Consider the following 22,937-nt stretch of genomic DNA (forward strand, 5'->3'; position numbering starts at 1 on the left):
TATTAATAGCTGCTACTGGTCAAGGACCTTTCACTTGCCTTTTCGTCAGGAATGGTATTTGACATATCTGAGTGATGAATCATAGCAGGGATTCCACCAAGGTCTCTAACTGCCGATCTAACCAGCTGAAAATTTTTCTTTTCATTTTCTAGGAGTTCTTTGTATAGTTCTGAAGTATTTTCTGAAATGCAAGTAAAAGAGAGGGATCAGGTGAGAAATCTTTGGCCAGAAATCAGACGGGCTGATGAGAAAATTGGAAAAGTTAATCCACCAAAAGGGACTCACCAGAATCAAATGCTTTAAGAGACAAATCCAGAGAGCTCTCCTCAGATTCAGAGGAGGAGTTTAACACCACGGAGCCGGTCTGCGTACACTCCACGGTCTGTGTAGTACGCTGACATATCGCGTCCAGGGGCACGTAGCAAGGGTGATAGTGGTGGATCAGGTAACATAATACACGGCCGTCTGAGAAAGACACTGTAAAATTCTCCACCTGGTTGGAAATAGCAGAAAAAGAATGAACTGGAATTCCTGTCCTGGCTCAGTGCAGACGAATCTGACTAGCTTCCATGAGGACAAAGTTTGGATCCCTGGCCTCGCTCAGTGGATTAAGGATCCGGTGTTGCCGTGAACTGTGGTGTAGGTCACAGATGTGGCTCGGATCAAGCATTGCTTGGGCTATGGTGTAGGATGGCAGCTGCAGCTCTGATTTGACCCCTAGCCTGGGGACCGCCATGTGTCGTGGGCACGGCCCTAAAAATACGAAAAAAAAAAAAAAAAAAAAAAAGAAAAAGGAAAATGAATGAACTGTATTGAGATGGGAATATAGATGCCCATGGTTTTGTTGTCCGTGTTTCGTTTGAATAGCTAAGACTATCACAGTGGTTTCCAGTAGCACCTCATAAAATTTCATATTCATAGCCAACTTCTCACCTATTAAAACATTAGCTACTCCAAAAACAGAACATGATTATCTCATTGTTCTGGGCTGGAAAGTGTTCTTCGAAAATTCATGTCCTTCCCAGTGTCTCAGAATATGATCTCATCTGTTTATGGGGTCACTGCAAATTTAAGTAGTTAAGATAACCCTGGAGCTCTTAATCCTTATGAGAAAAGGAGACAGAGAGACAGGCACCTGGGGAGAAAGCCGTGTGAAGACAGAGGCAGTGACTGCAGTAATGGGTCTGCAGAGCCAGGAAAGCTGGGGGGCGGCAGCAGCGCCAGCCGTCAGGAAAAAGGCACAGAGGCGGTCTTCTCTAGAGCCTGCACAGCTCTCCAGTATCGAATTATACCACAGAATTTGTCCATATATTTGACAGTTTTTCTACTAATGATGCTCAACACACGGCAGGGGAGGACATTTAGTAACATGTGCATCGTATCAGTGTGTCACATCATTTTTCCTGTTTCATATTCCTTAGTGGGTATTTTATTCTTTATTCGTGCCTGTCAGGACAATTTATTTTCATGCATCTGCACTTAAGTGTACATTTCATACAGAAATACACTATCAATCCAACAAATGATTATAAAAGACACAGCTTAGACACCACTTAAAGAACCCAGTGGGACGAGGTTCTCCAAAGTCCCCTTCTGCACGGTGGGTTTACTTGTATTCACCCTTAAATTAAGGGCATGAGCCTTTGGCACCCCAGTTCAATGCAAACATCTCCCATTAAGACTTCCAACTCGGGCTTTTTTTTTTTTTTTTTCCTTTAGTGATACATAAAATAATCAAGCATTTACCATTGGTGACAGATTAGATGAAACTAAGTATGTGACAGTACCCTCACTCATTAGAGGAAAAGTTTGCTTACATAAATCAACTAAATTATTTAAGAAATTAAAGAAAATATTTTATGCATTAAGTTTCATTGACTTTAACGGGAATTAATTTAAAGAAACTGGGCTTGTGTAATAACCCACCTGGGAAAAGAATGTGAAAAAGAAAGGATCTATGTACCTGTGAGACTGATGTACTCTCTGTACACCTGAAACTAACACAACTTTCTCAGTCAACTATACGCCAATAAATAAAAAGAGAAGAAGAAACTGGGCTAAAACAAAGAGCTTACTTTTTTATTGTAGAAGCCGCAGACAGCATTTACCCAATCCATCAGTAGCTTTATGCTTTCACTATACTGTTCGAAGTGACCACTATGCCGCTTATCCTTTTTCTTACTGATAACAGCATCAGAACGGCACGACAGTGCAAACATTGTTTTCTTCAAACTCTGCGTGCGCTTTAAAAAGTCAATTTCTTCCTTTAACTGATCTAAATTAAGGGAAATCTCCACCTGAAATACAAAAAGAGGGTAGGTATGTTTAATTTTTCATATACTATTTTTGACCCACAGAAGCTGAAGTCTTCTACCAACATTATTATTTTTTTTATTATTTATTTGTTTATTTTTGTCTTTTTGCTATTTCTTGGGCTGCTCCTGCGGCATATGGAGGTTCCCAGGCTAGGGGTCCAATCGGAGCTGTAGCCACCGGCCTACGCCAGAGCCACAGCAACGCATGATCCGGGGCGCGTCTGCAACCTACACCACAGCTCACGGCAATGCCGGATCGTCAACCCACTGAGCAAGGGCAGGGATCGAACCCGCAACCTCATGGTTCCTAGTCGGATTTGTTAACCGCTGCGCCACGACGGGAACTCCCCAACATTATTTTTTTAAAGGCAAACACAATCTACACGTTAAGTGATGGGATGTGTACTGATTAAGTGCATGGATCTGCGGCTCTTTGCCTCCATGCCAAGCCTAGGTTCTAATCTCACCCCTGCTTCCGATCAGCGATGTGACCTTAATTCCAGTCTCCTCTCCTTTTAGTGGTGTTGTGAAGATTGATTGGAATATATATAAAGCAAAGATCATAGTTCTTGGGACAGAATAAAGCCTGGTTAGTAACAGTTACTATTGTTAGTCTTTATTGATGCAAAGTGCTTTTTACAATCAATATTGAGGGAGTTCCCACGGTGGCACAGCAGTAACAAACCCGTATCCATGAGGATGTGGGTTCAATGCCTGGACTTGCTCAGTGGGTTAAGGATCTGGCACTGCTGTGAGCTGTGGCATAGGTCGCAGAGGAGGCTCGAATCCAGCACTGCTGTGGCTGTGGCATAGGTTGGCAGCTACAGCTCTGATTTGCCCCCTAGCCTGGGAACTTTTATATGCCACAGGTGTGACCTTAAAAAGACAAAATAAAAAAAATATTAAAATTGATAAAAAGTACAAAATGTACAGAATGCACAATACCTGAAAAGTCAATGCTATCTTCCAAAGCAGTGCCAGGGTTTTTTCTCTGTGCCTATCTACGATATCCTTAGATAGGATTGTATTTCCTGCAAATGGAAAGACAGTCCATTAGCACAGTATACATACATGTCAATTTTCAGTGAGAAGAAAAGTTTTATTGTTACTCAATTTTTACCAAGTTCATCATTCAGCTGAACACCTCGTGATTTAAGAATTTCAAAAACAATATCAACATTGTGCATCTTTTGAAGACGACTTATTGCAGGAATCCTGAGTTTCTTTGAGAGATTCCAGTTTCGTGTGAGAAGTTCCATGGTTCGCCTAACAATAAAGGAATTTTCAGATGAAAAAAAAAACACGCACAATAAAAACATACATGAAAAATTAACTTCGTAAATAAAAACTCACGGAAAATGAACTTTATTTAAAAGCAGTTATCACCCACATCAATCCTTCCAATTTAAAAGGTTTTATTTAGGTTAGAAAACCCCAAAACATGATCTCAAAACTTTGTTGTTCTGTAGTTAGTGAATGGAGTTATTTCTCATTTTAAGCCTGGGGAGTAAGGTCTCTGAACAGAATGTAAGAACAAAAAATAAGGTGTACATACTCAAACACACACATGAACAACAGAGTTCTATAGGGAAAGGAAAACAGACATTTATTGAGGGACTACTGTAGTCTACACATCAAGCATGTGCTTTCTTTTCTCATTTTAGATCTGATGGCAAATCCCACAATCGGGGTATTATCCCATTTCTGGCAGATGAAAAAACCAAAGCTCAGGAAGTTCCCTTGTGGTGTGAGAGGTTAAAGATCTGGCATTGTGTGACTGTGGTGTGGGTTTGATCCCTGGCCATGCCGCAGGCACTACCAAAACAAAACAGCAGGAGTTCTCATTGTGGCTCAGCGGAAACGAATCCGACTAGGAACCGTGAGGTTGCGGGTTCAATCCTTGGCCTCGCTCAGTGGGTTAAGGATCTGGCATTGCTGTGAGCTGTGGTGTAGGTTGCAGACTTGGCTTGGATCTGGTGTTGCTGTGGCTGTGGTGTAGGCCGGTGGCTACAGCTCTGATCAGACCCCTAGCCCAGAAACTTCCATATGCCAAGAGTGTGGCCCTAAAAGGACAAAAAGACAAAAAAAAAAAAAAAAAAAAAAAAAAAAAAAGACATTTTTACCAGTTTAAATTCAAACCCTTAGTATTGCCTAAGTCACCAGTGTTTTGTCTACTAGACAATAATTGCTGCTTCCACAGAAAAAGCAAGTCCCAACTAATTACTGTATATAGCTAAAATTTGACAGAACTGTTTACAGGCCATAATTTCTCAAGGTTAGAAAGTAACCAATGATCCTCCTAGGCCAACCATGTAATCAATACCTGGAGCATTCCTAAACACTGGTCTGACCCTCACCTAGAGGGTCACTGGATTCGCCGTCCCCAAGTATTCTCAAATGACCTCAGGCATTCTCAAATGACCTCAAAGACTTATGATCATTGTGCTGACACTGAAGAAAACAGAAACTTGATAGGCAAGATCATGTCTCTTAACTGGTTCCTGACCCAGGACAAAGCATCAACACCCAACACCCAACGGGAAGGCCTTATTATAACTCCTACAAAAGCACAAAAATGTCTTTCAGAGAAAGACAAATATCATATGATATCACTTATATGTGGAACCTAAAATATGGCACAGATGAACCTATCTATAAAACAGAAGCAGACTCACAGACATGGAGAAGAGACTTGTGGTTGCCAGTGGGGAGGGATGGAGTGGGAGGTTGGGGTTAGCGGATGTAAGCTGTTAGACACAGAGGAGGTAAACAGCAAGGTCCAACCGTACAGCACAGGGAACTGTATTTAACGACCTATGATATACCAAAATGGAAAAGAAAACGAAAAAAAGAATGTATATGTACGTATAACTGAATCCCTTTGCTGTATAGCAGAAATTAACACAACCTTGTATATCAACAATTTTTCAATTTATTTCATTTTTATTTATTTTTTTGGTCTTTCTTGCCATTTGTTGGGCCGCTCCTGCGGCATATGGAGGTTCCCAGGCTAGGGGTCCAATCGGAGCTGTAGCTGCCAGCCTACACCGGAGCCACAGCAACACGGGATCCAAGCTGCATCTGCAACCTACACCACAGCTCACGGCAATGCCAGATCATGAACCCACTGAGCAAGGGCAGGGATCGAACCTGCAACCTCATGGTTCCGAGTCGGATTCATTAACCACTGCGCCACGACGGGAACTCCCAATTTTTCCATTAAAAAAAAAGTGGAAACAAACAAAAAATCAAACAAAGATGTCTTTCATCATGAAAAATTCCATTGAACATAAAGCCAATAACTGCTCCTCTTGGACTGTGAAAAAGGTCTAAAAATGTGAATTTCTATTGGCCAGAAAACAGATGTGATGGCTTGGATTTATGAAGTGAACAAATTAAATACAAAAATAGTATGAAAAACATTTTCAGCAAAGGCTCTAGCCTATGTGGGAATTACTCAAGTGAGAGGGAGCTCTAAGGACTGTTACACCTTGATGTGAGAATATAGGGTCAGAAAAGAAAAAAGGGTCCATGGAAATTTAATTTAGAAGGGAACCAGGGCATGTATGCTGCCTTTGAAGAGCTGGGAATTCACAGAGATCTGGGGATCCCTTCCTCTCAAAGCTCGAACGTAATATAAACTAGAGAGTGCCCTAGAAACAAGACAAAGGCCTCCCAGACCCGTGTCTTCAAGAAGCCCTACGCAGTCCAGAGCAAAGGCCGTGCCTTCCAAAGCCGGCTCCGCTAACTGACGGGAGTCAAGCCAAAGCCAAGGCTGAGGACTCCCATTGGTTAGCGAGTTAACACCACGTGATCAGATGCCGCCCCCTATCCACCCGTCCAACTCAGGCAAGCCACTCTATGTCTCCGTCTTGCTCTTCCTCACAGAGAAAGCAGGGTTAACATGGGCTCAGTGATGGACGCAGCACTCTGACATGAAATGTTGCTTAAACGTTTGACAATTTAATGAGTTCCATGCTTTCCCCAACTCCTACTCTGGGGCATCAGTGGTTTCTACTCTCAGAGCCTGACACCTGCCAATAGGGAGGAAAAATGTGCATAGGAGACACATTTAGGCACATTTCAGGGCTTAAAATTAACACCATTTCCCCATACTTATCCCGACATTTTAAAAGATTTATTCCATTACATAAAGGAGCAAGAATGATTGTGCATGTACTGAAAAAAGTGTTTTCCAGAAAATTTTATTTATTGTTTGCTTTTTAGGGCCTCACCTGCAGCATATGGAAGTTCCCAGGCCAGGGGCCAAATAGGAGCTGCAGCTATAGGCCTACACCACAGCCACAGCAGCATGGGATCCGAGCCCCATCTGTGACCTACACCTCCGCTGCGGCAGTGCCAGATTCTTAACCTACTGAGTGAGGTTGGGGATTGAACCTGCATCCTCATGGATACCATTCGGATTCTTAACCTGCTAAGCCACAACAGGAACCCCTAGAAAATTTTAGTCTGTGCCATTGAGCAAAAATGACTCCATTTCTTATACTCACACAAGACGTACTCCGCACTGCAAGTCTATAGCAAGATTTGTAACAGCAAAGTCAAATTCATCAAAAGGTGTCTGAACGTGGTTCACAGGTAACCCCAGGAAGCTCAGGTGGCGAGAAAGGTCACCTTCACCACCTAGGAAGTCTCGTGAAAAAGCCAGAAGAATTTCCTTACTAGCCTAGGAGAAACAAGTGGCAGGTAATATATTGCATATTGTCATTTTTATTTACAATAAAAACAAATTCTTCAAATCATTCTGTGCATATAGAAATGAAGTAAAATTAAGAGCAGTACAAAAAGATGGTCAGTTTCCTTTCATACAGTAACAATGCAAACCTCATGAATTTCCAACTTAAGATTTTATAAGAAGATGCTCATACTTAATAATATACTCTAAAGATTAACATTAATTTGATAACATACTAACTCAGGAAAGACGTTTTCCCCAAAATTAATTCCTCAGATACACAGTTTCATTCATTTTCAAGTCAGAGTGAGCACAGGATGATGTGCTGGTGAAAAGTCAACCAGGGAGGCAGGGTTAGAGTTAACAGGACACAGTAGGTAGGGATTCCTATTCTATTCCAAAGTGCTGCCCTTTGGAAACCTCACTTTTTCTAAGGAGAAAAGAATTCAATAAAAGCAAGCAAAAGTCTTATGTGCAAACTATAAAGCTTAAAATATAAAATGGAAACAGTACCTTGAATTTAGCATCTTTACAGAAGAGACAAGGATCATGGTCAATAAGTCTGGAGATTTTAGCATAATCAAGGAAACAAACCAACAGTAATAGCTTTTTCAATGTAAACTTTGACAAAGATTCTTCGTGTCCTGAAATAAAGTACCAAAAAAAGCAAAGCAAGTTAATCTGTGCAAGACAAAAATTTAATTTGGTTTTGAAATATTTTTCTCTCTCTCTTTTTTTTTTTTCTTTTTGGGGCCATATTCGTGGCATATGGAAGTTTCCAGGCTAGGGGTTGAAGTGGAGCTACAGATGCCAGGCTACAACCACAGCAACACGGGATCCCAGTCACTTGTCTGTGACCTACACTGCAGCTCAGGGCAACACCTGTCCCCCGACCCACTGAGCAAGGCCAGGGATGGAACCCACACCAAATATTTTTTCATTCTGCTGTGGTTTTAGTCTACACATTCCTACTAAGGGACCTTGAGATATATCTTATATTTTAAAGTCAAATTATTTTGTAATTCTTTATTCCAGAATATAAAACTCCTTATATTTATCTCCCTCTCTTTTTAATCGGAACCGTAGCCGCTGGCCTACACCACAGCCATAGCAACGCGGGATCCCAGCCGGGTCTGCGACCTACACCATAGCTCACAGCAACGCCGGATCCTTAACCCACTGAGCAAGACCAGGGATTGAACCCGCAACCTCATGGTTCCTAGTCGGATTCGTTAACCACTGAGCCACAACGGGAACTCCCAAGTACAAGGATATATTATACAACACAGGGAACAGAGCCAATATTTTGTAATAAGTACAAATGGAATTAACCTTTAAAAATTGTGAATCATTAAGTTGTATGCCTGAAACTTATATAATATTGTAAATCAACTATAATTTAATTAAAAAAACAAAAGTGACAAGTTTTCTTAAACCTTAAAGTTTTCTAGTAACACGGTACTAGAAAAAAAAAAAACCATTAATAAGCATAAGGAACCCACTGCCCGCCTGTTTTAGTGCTTTGTATGTACGAATTCATTTAATACTCAGGATGGCTCTGGGGGCAGGTATTTCCATTTCATGGAGGAAACAGAGGCACAGAAACATCAAGTGATTTAGTCTGTTTCACACAACAAATATTTAATGAGCTCCAACTATAAGCAGGCACCACCCTAGGTGCTATGTTTACAGTAGCAAACTAAAACATGCTCTCCATAGGGCTTGCAGCCTCCTGGGGAGGGCTGGGCGGGCAGCGGTGACAGGTGTACGTAACTGTAGTGCTACAGCGAGGGGGGACCTGCTGGGGGTACAGGCAGGGAGGTAGTGGAGAAGCCTATTTACACGGCTGTCTCTGGAAGGTAAAGCTTCAGCAGAGACAGGGACAATGACGAGAAGCCATTCACGCAGGGTGGGGAGAATGCAGGGTGGAGAGGCAGGACCACGTACCGTCTCTGTACAGATGTGGCACAGTTGGGTGCCTGTACTCGGCTGCGATATCAGGATTCCACAGTAAGCGATTCAGAATAAACACTGCCAGCCCTGTGACATCACTGTTGTCTTCCAAAGGAATGAGTTCTCCATATACTGTCTAAATAGAAATGCAGGTGCAAGTCAGGACCCTGTCGTCTCTGAGGAGCACAGGGACGCGCCACGACGTTCTAAGGAACTGGCCGTGCTCCACTTCCTAGACAACATGGGAGGGACAGGGATGCTTGCCAAACGACTTCTTTGGAATGAACACGTATGTTTGGTGCAATTTTTAGTGCGTGTAGTATACTTCACAACAGAAGAAGACAAAAGCTCAGGAGGAAGATAAGTTCTTAAAAATCATATGACAAGCAATAGAGTCACATCTTAACTTTTTTTCCTTTAAGTTAAAGAATGATCAAATGGAGATCTGTTGTTCAAATTTAATTATAACTGTCCCACTAAGTATATTATGAAGGTACAAAAGACATCTAAATAATTCTAAACTCACAAGTGGAAAACCACTTGTAAATTGTCTAGGATAATAACTTGGGATGTTCAGATCTGCATATAATCAAAGATTAAAATTTGTCATTAACATCAATACGATTTTAATGATTTTTCAAGCAATGAGAAAAAACTAAAAACATATCAAATTATATTTTGTAACCTTACACTGACAAAACTAGACAAAAGCATGGGATGGCACTACTATCTGCCAAAAGAGAGAAATTTTGTCTTTATTTGCTTATTTTTTTTGGCCTTTGATGCTTTTTTAAGATCCTCAAACGTGATGCCTACCAGCAGAACCCTAAGGGGTGGTCGAAGGTAGAATATTTGCTCACAATTATTCACCACTCCCTTCCCTTTAAAAGGTCCCTTTCCCATCAAATAGCATCTTTACTGTGTTTCTTGTGAGAGAATAAGTATTTCTGTCTCATTTGTGTTTAGACAAAGAATGCACTGAGGCCAGAAACATGCTTGGTAGAGGCTCACATCTCAAGCAGAAGTTTTAAAAGGCATTGCGTGTTTCTACCTAACTCTCCAGTTTTTACCTCTACCACAAAAAATCTAGGCCCCAAAAGCGAGGTTCTGCTTGAGTGGAGGTCGTGCCATTATTTGACATGTTGCACAGTCAGCTGACATGTAATTTTCTGACTCATCTCTCACTGAAAGAAATAAGAAATTGAATTGAATTTCAATTCAGTAGAAATAAGAATTAAAATAAGAAGTCTTAGCGAGGACATCATCAAGCTGGGTGACCACAGTAGGCTTATCATTTGTTCTCTCAAAGGCCTCAATTTCTTGATAAACACCAAGATTATTGTAAGATTCCTTTCAGCCCCAAAGAGTTTTCTATTCCAAAACCTAAATTCAAGTAAGAATAAGATATCTCATGTGACAAAGTTTAAAAAGTCTAGGAAGTTCCCATAGTTCAGGCGCATCTGAAATGAACCTGACCAGGAACCATGAGGTTGCAGGTTTGATCCCTGGCCTAGCTCAGTGGGTTAAGGATCCAGCATTGCTATGAGCTATGGTGTAGACTGCAGACTTGGATCTGACGTTGCTGTGGCTGTGGCAGCTGTAGCTCTGATTCAACGCCTAGCCTGGGAACCCTCCATGTGCTGCCAGTGTGGCTCTAAAAAGCAAAAAACAAATAAATAAAAAATAAAAAGTCTAAAGGAAATATAAGAGTACACCAGTAATAGACTACAAATGGAAACACTGAGGATTTTTAATAAGAGCATATTTTTTTAACAGTCAATTAGTGACTGTCTAATTCAGTTGGTTTTAGCATTTCAAATAGTATTGGAATGAGCCATATGAGAAACTCAAATTCTGATGATTTGTTTTGCTTTTTAGGGCTGCACCTGTGGCATATGGCAGTTCCCATGCCAGGGGTCAAATTAGAGTTGCAGCTGCTGGCATACACCACAGTCACAGCAACTCAGATCCAAGCTGCATCTGCGACCTACATCGCAGCTCACAGCAATACCAGATCCCTGACCCACTGAGCAAGGCCAGGGATCAAACCCACATCCTCATGGACACTAGTTCAATAGGTTTCCTCTGTGCCTAACTCCCCTGATGATGTTTTTAAGAATATGTTCCATCAAATGGTCCCGGTGGCACCAGACTGGTAGAGCATTCAAATCCTGTCAAGTCACTGGCATTCAGGTAACATCGCATCTAAGCTTTGTTTTCATCAGTGAAGTAGAAATACTGATACATATAGCTCACTGGGTTTTAAAGACATATAAATTTGGAGTTCCCATCATGGCTCAGTGGTTAGCAAATCCAACTAGCATCCATGAGGATGTGGGTTTGATCCCTGGCCTTGTTCAGTGGGTTAAGGATCTGGCGTTGCCATAAGCTGAGGTGTAGGTTGCAGACACGGCTCGGATCCTGCGTTGCTGTGGCTGTGGTGTAGGCCAGCGGCTACAGCTCCAATTCGACCCCTAGCCTGGGAACCTCCCCATGCCGCAGGTATGGCCCTAAAAAGACAAAAATAAATAAATAAAAATAAAGACATATAAATTAGAAAATGTGGTCATTAGCAAATGCTCAGAAAAGAGCTTATTATACTTGTTATTATATCTAGTACCATATTATAAGTATTTAAGAAACTAATAGGAAAAATGCAATACAACAAAATGGCAATAAAATATAATGACATGGTCTAGAAACCTGATGAGCATTTGTTACAGGACCTTAAATTTCATACTTGAAGATCAGTGAAGCTACCTAAATGCCTTTATAAGTGAAACCATATTTTATTAAAGAGTCTATTAAACATATAAAATAAAAAATTATCTTTTTTCAAAAACGGAAAGGTATACTGACCTCTAGGCCGATTCGTAGCCACAAAGGATTATATGACAAGAGCCAGTTCAGGATTTTCTGCCGTTCTCCTGAAATGTATGTGAAAAGCAAGCAAGGTCAGACTGCTAATCAAATACAGACAGTAAAGAAAATTCCACAGACAGAAATCAGTGGCCAAACAGGAAAATCACTTCCATGAACTATATAAACATACGTCCACTCTTTAGTATATATATGCAATACATTTAAGTCTCCGAGCATTTAGGTCACAGAGCCAAGCCATGTATATACCTGATTCTGAAATACAAAATTTCTAGAGTGGTTTTAAAGAGTTAATCTCAAGATTTCTATAATCTGCTTACCCACATCTTTCCAGAGGTGTCTGTCTTTCCGAACAATTAACCGCCTGGCCTCGATTTCGATTTCAAGCTTTTTCATGGCTTTAACCATTTTCTCAGAAGTAAACAGACGACACGCAGCACGACGTAATCTGTTCAGCCTGCACTGGGCCGTGTAAGCCCTGAGGGACACCTCATCCTTGGTAGGAGCTCTCGGCACACTTATTTTATGTTGATTCTCTACTCCCAAAAGAAGAGTGGTAGCATTTACTGGGTAAATACAAAAGAAAGAATGTTTCTGGTTAAACAATACTTGTATAAATTTTAAAATCCAGCAATAAGGGCAGCTGAAGGCAGCCCAAACGGAATCCATCCCCCATTTCTTCAAAGCCTGCTTTTCTCTTTCCTATCTCTGAACCTCTGGCCATTCTGTCATAGCAACCTTACCTGCAAAATGTGTCCCAAGACTCACCACTTCTCACACGCTTGCTGTTGGGGGATTGGAACACGATCTAGCCCAGAACAATGAGAGAGCTTCCTAAATGCTTTCTCTGCTTCTGCCCTCTTTATAAAATAAAAAGACAACCCCTAAAGAATGTTACTTGTAGAGCTCCCGTCATGGCTCAGTGGTTAATGAACCTGACTAGGATCCACGAGGATGTCGGCCTTGATCATGGGTTAAGGATCCAGCGTTGCCGTGAGCTGTGGTGTAGGTCGCAGATGCAGCTCGGATCCTATGTTGCCGTGGCTGTGGTGTAGGCTGGCAGCTGAAGCTCTGATTCATCCCCTAGGCTGGGAACTTCTATATGCTGCAAGTGCAGCCCTAAAAAGACAAAATACAAAAGAATGTGACTTATTAAAATCGAATTTTGAAATACAATTTGAATTTTTATAAAACACTTTTTCTTTAAAGAGAACTAAAAAATTAGGGGAGTTCCTGGCGTGGTTCAGTGGTTAATAAATCCAACTAGTATCCTTGAGGACGTGGGTTTGATCCCTGGCCTTTGCTCAGTGGGTTAAGGAGCTGGAGTTGCCGTGAACTGTGGTGTAGGTCACAAACATGTCTCAGATCTTGCTGTCACTCTGATTCGACCCCTAGCCTGGAAACCTCCATATGTTGCGGGTGCGGCCCTAAAAAGACCAAAAAAAAAAAAAAAAAAAAAAAAGAAAAGGAAAAAAATTACACTTTGGGGGGAAAAAAAAGAAAATTGACCACAGAGATCATCTAATCAAAGGGCCTTTTAATGTAAAATTCCTATACCTGCTTCTCTAACAGGTGCAACCCAGTGTCTGCTGGAACACTGCAATGACCCAGAGAGCCTCCTCTTAGGGTTAGAGTGTGAGGTGCTTTGGCAGGTTAAACACTTAGATGAGTTTTTTCTTGAGTTGAACTGATTCCTGTAACTTCTATGAGCAGGCAGCCCTGGTGAAGCTTCCTTCTCTCAGGAGAAAACCCTTCAAACATTTGAAGGAATCATGTTTCCATTTTGTTTTGGTTTGTTTTTGTCTTTTTAGGGCCACACCTGCGGCATATGGAGGTTCCCAGGCTGGGGGTCGAATTAGAGCTGTAGCCGCTGGCCTACACCACAGCCACGGCAATCCAGGATCTGAGCCGTGTTTGCAACTTCATGACCTCATGGCAATGCCCGATCCTTAACCCTCTGATCGAGGCCAGGGATGGAACCCGCGTCCTTGTGGGTGCTCGCCAGGTTCATTTCCGCTGCACTACCATGGGAACTCCTCCATCTTCTACACTTGAGTTTTCTCTTTTCCAGAACAAACACTGCGATGTTTCAAAAATTACCCACTATCAGCTGGTTTTCAGACTCCTCATAATTAAATATTTGGCTATGAACATCTTAAACTAAGGTACAGTGGAGATAATAGGACTCAAATGACCAGGCCACACAAACTGTTAAACAGATTCACCAGGACATTTGCAGACAAGACTGCACTGGGTTTTTTCTTTCTTTTTTTTTTTTGGCTGCACCTATAGCATGTGGAAGTTCCTGGGCCAGGTATCGAACCTGCGCCACAGCAGCAACCCAAACTGCGGCAGTGACGATGCCAGATCCTTAAGCTGCTGTGCCACAAGAGAACTCCTGAACTGGATTTCTTATCAGCCGTGTTTCACAGTTAACTCAGATTGAATCTGTATTAAAATAAAACCATATCACCCAAAAGGCTAGAATCGCCTTAGCTAATGAGTGAGAAAGGAAACCAAAAAGAAAAAAATAAAGCTTGGTAGTTTCAGCACAAAATTCCCTAAAAATTCTCACCCACACAATCTTGAGCATTCATGTCAATGAATTCATGGACCATGGCATTAACTACAATACAATAAATAGATATGGATAACTACAGAATGCTAAAACGAGAGTATTACTTAATTTAAACATTAACTTAATGTTTACCTTCAGAAATATTTGTTTTTACAGTGAAGTCATCAGGAGTTAATATAAAATTTAGCCACCAAGTGAAGCCCTGTTCCTGCTTTTCCTTCCAGCGTTCATCATAAAACATATTTTTTGCAGCGAATGGCATCGGGTGTCTAGGAATACCTAAGAATACAATTGGGTTATGCATGAGAAATTTTCCTTTAAATTGTAAGCTATAGCAAAAGATCATTTTTACCAGCAAAACCAATTTTATTTTATTATTTTTTTTAAATCTTGGCAGTGCCCGCAGCATGTAGAAGTTCCCCAGCCAGGACTGAACTGTGACAACGCCAGACCCTTAACTGCTAGGCCACCAGGGAACTCCAAAATCACTTTAAATCGGGGAACAGTATTTGCTTTCCCACCACTTGCTGGAAATGGTTGAGAGCATTTTGGGTATAAAATGTACTCAAAGTGAAAAGAGAAAAAGGAAAGCAGTACCTCCTTGTTATTTAAAAATATCAATTAACGAGTCAATTTTATTAAAGTCTGAGAAAATATCCTGATTGTTATTTAACACACTTAACTCTTCAAGGCTTTTATTCAAATAACTTACTTCCATTTAAAATGTAATTAATGCTCGTTCCATGTTAGTTTCACATAAAGATATTAAACACTTGCCTGTTTTTAGGGGTTTTATGAAAGTCAAAGTAGACTGTGCCACAGGAACAATGGCTTTGGTCCTTCTGTTTGTTTTAGAACTAGGAGTCCTGTAGCCGAATGCATCTAAAACATGAGAGAGCAGAGTAATAGCATTAAAAGATGAAATAAATTCCGTGAATGAACTGTCACCACGTTAAAATTTGGGTTCTCCGCAATCACATCTGGTTAGCAAATGCTGAATAACCACTACGTACCAGGCACTATGCTATGAACCCTGGCAATAAACCTTATGTATGAAAGTTACTGACCAGAAACTACAATTCACTTGGTGCCTGCAGAAGCTATGCTTCACACCCAACCAGTTCACTGTGTGTGTGTGTGGAAGCTATGCTCACATGCAGCCAGCTCGCTGTGTGTGTGTGTGTGTGTGTGTGTGTGTGTGTAGAAGCTATGCTCACATGCAGCCAGCTCGCTGTGTGTGTGTGTGTGTGTGTGTGTAGAAGCTATGCTCACATGCAGCCAGTTCATTGTGTGTGTGCAGAAGCTATGCTCACATGCCGCCAGTTCACTGTGTGTGTAGAAGCTACGCTCACACCCAGCCAGTTCACCGTGTATGTGTATACACCAGACTCCATGCTCTGTGCTGAGAAGACAGAATGAAAAGACGTGGTCCCAGCCCTGGGAAGTTCTTGGTTTAGGAGCAAGTTTGGGAATAATCCAAATAGCTACATAAGGAGAGGGACACATAAGGAGCTTTGGGACAAGGGGAGGGAGGGCTAGGTCACCTAAAGGGCAGGACAGCCCCCTGGCGGGAGAGCACCAGCGCTGACCCTGCAGTGGAAGTTCCACACCAGGGACATGGCCTGTGACTGACCTGCAAACTGCCTGGACCCAAGAACATAGATAAGCAAAACAAGACAAAAAAAGAGGTTGGGCGAGGAAGAAAAGCTTTCAATTCCACTAAAATATAACAATGACAGTTCATAGTTGGGTACTTCGGTGACACCTCATGCAATCATCACCAGACATCTATGAGACGTGCCCTATTCCCACCCATGTTTTATGGAATCAGGATACTGGAGCTTAGAGCAAGGTCACCCACGCTGGGAAGCGGTGGAGCTGGACGGCACAGCGTCCGAGCCTGCACCATGAATCAGTGTGAAGTACCTGGCGGGCAGGTGAAGGACTTATGTCTAGAGAGTGACATCATATCTATTCCAGAAGATAATAATACGGAGAGTGGAATGAAAAGTCAGACTAGAGACAGAAAATGAGAAGGCAGCTATCCCAGGGGCCAAAGTGAGCTCTCTCGTGAGAGTTAAATGAACACAGCAGCAGTGGAGACAAACTGGGGAAGAATTATATTCAGAGCTGAGCTCACAAGCCTTTATAATAAATGTCTAGACAAGTGACGGAGAGTCAGAACCCAGAAGGGTCTCCATGCCTCACCCAGGTGACCAGGCAGAAGGAGGGTGGCCCCTGGAGAGGAAAGCACATAAAGTCACAGCAGCGATAACCTGTCAGGATGCAGTTCACTCCCTCCCAGGCAGGCTTCACACCAGCTTGTGCTGCTACAAGATACGAGCTAATAAAGGCAGCGGCCAGCGACTGAAGGCCTAGGGCAAAATCCAGCCCACAGATCTCTGTGTACAGCCTGCAAGCTAAGAAGAGTTTTCACATTTATAAATACTAGTTGAGAAAAAGTCAAAACAATTCTATTTCATGACCCATGAAAATGATATGAAATTCAGATTTCACTGTCCATAAAGTTTTATTGGCACACAGCCACCCTTGTTCATTTGCACATCGTCTGTGACTGTTTTCCCTTCCACAAAGGCACAGGTCAGTGGTTGTAACAGAGACCGTTTGTCCTGTAAAACATAATTAGTATCTGGACCTTAGAGAAAAGGTTAGCTTAACTTTGATTTAGAAGAATTGTAATTTAGAAGAATTGCAAATCTATGCAAATTATCAAAATAAGGAACATGTTCAAATTGTTACATAATATTAGGTTATAAAGTTCCTTGCATTTTAACCTATTTCCTCATTCTGAAGCCTTGGTAAGCTAGCCTCTCTCCCTGGAAGCGTTTTATGCTGTGGGAACCTTCCTTGGAATCCTCCCACTGCTTCGTGCCATTCACAGAAAGCCATGTAAAGTGCCTCCGCTTTTGCGCTTTCGCGATTTCCTTGCACAGCTCAGAGGACTGGGAGCAACTTGAAGACAAGAATTCTGTCTTTCCTCCTTGGAGCCACAAGGCCTAGAACAATGCATGACACAAAGAGGCACCTTATCAATGCTGAATAATGCATCCTAGAAAACTGATTTTTTTCTCTGCTGTCCTAGGTTTCTCAGAACAGAAAGAGGGCCAGGGGTACTCTGAGTTACCATGCTCATTAGTCAGATACCCCATGTGTGCAATTTTTTTTTGTTTGTTTTTGTTTTTTAGGGCTGCACCCATGTTATATGGAGGTTCTCAGGCTAGGGGTCGAATCGGAGCTACAGCTGCCGGCCTACAACACAGCCACAGCAACCTGGGATCTGAGCCACATCTGTGACCTACACCACAGCTCATGGCAATGCTGGATCCTTTACCCATTGAGTGAGGCTAGGGATTGAACCTGCAACCTCGTTTCCTAGTCGGATTTGTTTCCACTGTGCCATGATAGGAACTCCTGCAATTCTCTTTAAACCTTGCAGAGAGGTTCAGCTAGGTGGCCACCTCAAACCAACCACAGGTTCAAGTACCAACACATCAGTGGTTTACTTGCTCAGTCATTCATTCACTATGTGACTCGTTCATCATTTATGGTACACTTTGAAGGAGATCAAAATAGCTATGTTCCTTAGCTATTCAGAAAGATCTGAATTAGTGAGCAAACAACAGATATGAAAGTCAATAAAAGAATACATGGTCACTGAGGTTGTGGGTTCGATCCCTGGCCTCGCTCCGTGGGTTAAGGATCAGCATTGCTGTGAGCTGTGTGTAGGTCGCAGATGCAGCTTGGATCGGTGTTGCTGTGGCTGTGGTGTAGGTCAGCAGCAACAGCTCTGATTAGACCCCTAGCCTGGGAGCCTCCATATAACATGAGTGCAGCTCTAAAAAGACCCAAAAAAAAATACATGGTCAGGAACAAGGAAGATATCCACTCTCACCACTTATTCAACATGTATTGGAAATCTTAGAGCAATGAGGCAAGAAGAAAGCAAGACAAGCCCTTTAATGCAGTGTTTTTTAAAAATCAAAATTAATGCAGAAAAACCACAATGAGCAAACACCAAGTTTCAATGAGAACAAGATCAGTGATTTCCGAATTCAACCCCACACTGCATTTGCCCTGTCTTCCACTGAGCAACTCGGTAGATGAAAAGGACAAGTTAATTCAAGCTTATCAGCAGCCGTTTACTAAACCAGACGAAATAGCAAACAGGCCTTTTATAGGTACACTTTCATTAAAGATTTTATTAACAGGGCTCACCGGTTTTCCTTTTCAGGTTTACTCTCTCTCTGCTGCTAATGCGTTTGGAGGTGGATGTCATCACTGTTCTTGTGATTTTAACAGCTGATGCTTTAGGCTCCACAGGAGAAAAATGGATCCTTTTGAGTTCTTGTATTTCTGTATCTTCTGTAACTGTGACACGCACCTTTTCATCCTCTGTGTTTCCCTCACTCTTTCTTTTACGAGAAACTAAAGTCGTCTTTGAGGGAGGAGTTATTACATTTGTATAATTCTTAGTTTTACTTAATGTTGGGTCTCCAGATAGAATGTAAGAATGAAAATCCTCTTTCTGATTATCTTCTTCTTTTTCGCACTCACCAACTTCACTGTTGAGACATCTTTTTGCCTTTGGTTTGTTAGTCTCTGTTTGGTTTTCTCTGGCACAAGTCGGCTTTCTTTTAATAACAGTGGCGGAAAGTATTGGGCGTCTCTTAATTGGTTTATGGTGGCTGTGGCCAGAAATATCCTGAGCTGCAGAAAATTTAGGCTGGTTCTGTTTTTTAAAAGTGTAGCAATTTGACTTCATTTCTACAGCTCTGGATTCTTCAAAAATAGCTTCTGGAGATTTTGAAAGCTGACATTCAGGAATACAAGGAAAAACTTCATTTTTTCTCCCATCTTGAGGTGACTGTGAGGCCTGAGAATTTACATTTGCTAATGGTGACAATTTACATGTTTGCTGAGATATACATATATATGCCACACTACCTCTTACAAACTGACCTGGGGATAGAACTGGATTAAATGACTCTGATTCTAGATCCTGATTTAGTCCATAACTGTCCTTTATGAAAGAATCTGGACTTAAAATTGTCTGGTAAATTTCATGCACACTTTTGGATTCTAATTGCATAGGCCTTGAATTACCTTCCACAAATATATCTGGTGAAGGACACGCCGCTAATTCTGGCTCATCGTTAGCTGAGCGGCTGTTATTCACAAAGGAATCTGGACTTAGAAAATGTCCTTGGCTTTGTGTAATGTTCAGAGTTGAAGAATAGTTTGGGGTAAGAATAAGTTTACTATTTTCTTCAATTTGGCCGTTAACATTATTTGTGGAGTCAAAGGAAGTTTCAGTTAGGATCTTCTCGTTAAAATTAAAATCCTTTGAAAGGAGGGCACCTTCCACTTTCAGCAGCTCCCCATTTTCAGATACAGGAAGGGATGTGTAGGCCGTGGACCGACGGGCAGAGAGTGGCAGGCAGGTGTCCCCGTGGCACTCTGGGAAAGTGGGACTGATAGGTGATATGGGTATTGTATTTTCTTCAAGGATTAAAGAATGGTTGTCTTTTGGGGAACAGCTTTCATTCACAGCCAAATTTTCACAGGCTTGTAGCGGGCTCCTGACTCTCTCGGCCTTTGGGGAAACACTAAATGTTTTATTAATATTTGGAATATTCGAAACCTTCTTGTTATTACTTGAAGAGGCTGATGCTTTCTTCTTATTAATGGTATCCCAAAGACTCCGCTGCCAAAATAAGAAAACGTACAGATCACTTCGATACCTATAGGATATGACCTTTAAGTAAGCAATACCGTGTAGGTGACTCACTGACAGACTGTTACCGAAATATTTGTACACATTATTATTTCCTTAGAGTAAATTACAGAATGATTAAAATGTATTACCTTTTTCTTTTTCTGCTCTTCTGCGTTTCCTAGTAATATAGCTTGATGCTTCAGAACATCATTTACGAGAAATGTCACAGTCTCTCTTACTCGGCCTCCTTTTAACGGTGTCCAGGTGATCGAAATCACAACTTTTTCTTTAGGCTATAATCAAAAGAACATATTTTAAATGACTATAACAGCAGTAATGTATAATAACCAAAACAAATCAAACGCAATGTAACATAGTAGAGGATTAACCATTGTTAATCATGCCAACACTCTAACAACATTCGACAAGCCAAATACATGTTTCTACCTATCTCATTTCATTACAAAGAAAAAAGCGACGAGAAATAAGAAGGTTCACGACAAAATAAAATTGTAATAAACTCCCAATTGTACATGAGCAATGGAAGAGAGAGTCTCCAAATTATTTTATTTTAGTTCAGTGGTTTTTATGAATTTAATCACACATTTCTATTTCTTTAGAATATGTACAGAACTTCTATTTCAAATATAATGACCATGCATTAGAAAGACTTTTTCAAAAAGAGATGAAAGATGATCAATTAAAGTCCTTCTTCCCCACAAACTCCTCAAAAGTCCACATCGTCACTGTTGGTATTTGTTAAACACCCGCTATGTTCCAGGCAGAGTTAGAGGTGTCTGATGTGATCCATTGAATCCTAACATCCTAGGAAGTAGAGTCATTTTACAGATGAAATAATCAGGGTCCAGAAAGCTTTTGGTATTTTGCCAAAGTCACACCATTGGTAATTAGAACACAGGCGGTCTGAGTCCAGGAGTTTAACATCTAATCGCACAGGCTGGCAGGAATTTGCCAAATGCAAAAACCTAACATGACCAAATGAACTCTGTGTCTGTTGTTTTCAGGGGGAAAAAAGGACAAGTTTTGCTTTATTTACTTATTTATATAAACTAAACCACAAGTTTTATTGCAGGAGTTGTATTAAGTAATGCTAGAAGGGAGGCGGGATGGTAGACCAACTAGCAACATCAGGACCAAGGGTCACACAGAACTGGTGTCGGCCTCAGAGAGGTTAGACCTTTAGAGCTTTCTGCCTGGACAGGAAAAGCAAGTCTCCTGTCATCTTCACAGAACCTGGGCTTCTTAGAACTCATACGTCTAGAGATTAGTTTTGTTACATGGGCACCTGTTTTTTATTTTATTTTTATTTTTTTATTTATTTTTTATTTTTTTGTCTTTTTTTTTGCTATTTCTTGGGCCGCTCCCGCGGCACATGGAGGTTCCCAGGCTAGGGGTCTAATCGGAGCTGTAGTCTCCGGCCTACACCAGAGCCACAGCAACGCGGGATCCGAGCCGCGTCTGCAGCCTACACCACAGCTCACGGCAACGCCGGATCGTTAACCCACTGAGCAAGCGCAGGGACCGAACCCGCAACCTCATGGTTCCTAGTCGGATTCGTTAACCACTGCGCCACGACGGGAACTCCGGGCACCTGTTTTTAGTACTAAGCTTGCCTGCTACATAAAAGAAGGTCTTCCTCTGAGATCTCTCTCTCTTTTTTTTTGGCTGTGCCTGTAGCATGTGGAAGCTTCCAGACCAGGGATTGAACCCCTGCCACAGCAGAGACCCAAGTGGCCACAGTGACAATGCTGGATCCTCAACCCGCTACGCCACAAGAGAACTTTCAGACTGTCTTTTATTCCCAAACTTTTGCATGGCCACTGGGCCAGGATAAGCCTACTCTAGTTTCACGATACTAAATAAATATTTTTGGATCTATCTTGTTAAATTATGCTAAATCAGTTAAGTGACCCAGTACACAAAACACAACAAGAATAAGATCACAGGAAACACTTTGGTGAAGGCTAGCTGCCCCTTCTCCCTACTTGAGTCAGGCTTTGCAGAATTCCTGAGCATCTTGAACAACTCAGTGATAGAAGAGTCCAACACTCATTTGTGAAGCTTTGAAGGCCTGAGTGGGTGGATGAACTGGAAAAATCTCAGACTCAGAGACCACAAACACCACCTCCAACCCACCTTTGTTGTTATCCTTTGTCAGATCAGATTCTCACAACTCTAATAAAAGGAAGGGTGACCACAATCGCATATTAAGGTTGGGAAATAGTCCCAATTTAAACTTTAAATGGGCTGCTTTGTCTCATTTCACCAAATTTCAGCTCATCGCTTTGCTGAAATAATGTTTAACAGCACATCTATTGTGTGCTAGATTATTCTGGTTCCAGGCTAGGATGTTTCTGGTTCTTTGATGTGTGTTCCATACATATAAAATCATTAGGTCAGTGAGTGTTCTTTCTTTCTTTTCATATACAGGCATACCCCCTTTTATTGTTCCTTGCTTCATTTTACTTTGTAGATACTGCATTTTTTTTTTCTTTACAAATTGAAGGCTTGTGACAACCCCAGGTTGAGTAAGTTTATGGGTGCCATTTTCCCAACAGCATTGGCTCATTTGTGGATCTCTGTGTCACATTTTGGTAATTCTTTCAGTACTGCAAAATTTTCATTATAATAGGTGTCTGGTGCTCTGTGATCTCTGATGTTAGTATTAGAACCATTCTGGAGCTCCAGAAACTGAGCCCATATAAGATGGCAAACTTCACTGAGAAATGCTGTGTGTTCTGCCTGCCTCACTGTCTT

The 22,937-nt window shown here is 41.6% G+C and overlaps 1 protein-coding gene across 2 annotated transcripts in view; it reads right to left on the reverse strand.

Annotated features, from left to right (window-relative positions):
- ASPM (assembly factor for spindle microtubules) overlaps nt 1-22,937 on the reverse strand; it is a 66,720-nt gene that overhangs the window by 31,905 nt on the left and 11,878 nt on the right. Inside the window, exons 2-16 of one of the 2 annotated variants that reach the window (XM_084979315.1) lie at nt 20,309-20,452; nt 18,659-20,147; nt 16,699-16,842; nt 15,200-15,304; nt 14,555-14,701; nt 12,165-12,410; nt 11,824-11,891; nt 8,959-9,100; nt 7,525-7,655; nt 6,827-7,002; nt 3,436-3,581; nt 3,261-3,346; nt 2,076-2,297; nt 286-493; nt 39-181 (exon numbers count right to left, since the gene is read on the reverse strand). In XM_084979315.1, the coding sequence (XP_084835441.1) occupies nt 39-181; nt 286-493; nt 2,076-2,297; nt 3,261-3,346; nt 3,436-3,581; nt 6,827-7,002; nt 7,525-7,655; nt 8,959-9,100; nt 11,824-11,891; nt 12,165-12,410; nt 14,555-14,701; nt 15,200-15,304; nt 16,699-16,842; nt 18,659-20,147; nt 20,309-20,452 (3,597 nt within the window). The remainder of the gene's footprint in view (nt 1-38; nt 182-285; nt 494-2,075; nt 2,298-3,260; nt 3,347-3,435; nt 3,582-6,826; nt 7,003-7,524; nt 7,656-8,958; nt 9,101-11,823; nt 11,892-12,164; nt 12,411-14,554; nt 14,702-15,199; nt 15,305-16,698; nt 16,843-18,658; nt 20,148-20,308; nt 20,453-22,937) is intronic. The other variant, XM_021064478.2, reaches the window with a different exon arrangement.

This window comes from Sus scrofa, chromosome 10 (genome assembly GCF_054392235.1).
Source record: "Sus scrofa isolate SSC_HxYL_T2T_F1_AM1 chromosome 10, Sscrofa_HxYL_maternal_Yorkshire_Landrace_v2.0, whole genome shotgun sequence".
In the NCBI taxonomy this organism is placed as follows: domain Eukaryota; kingdom Metazoa; phylum Chordata; class Mammalia; order Artiodactyla; family Suidae; genus Sus; species Sus scrofa.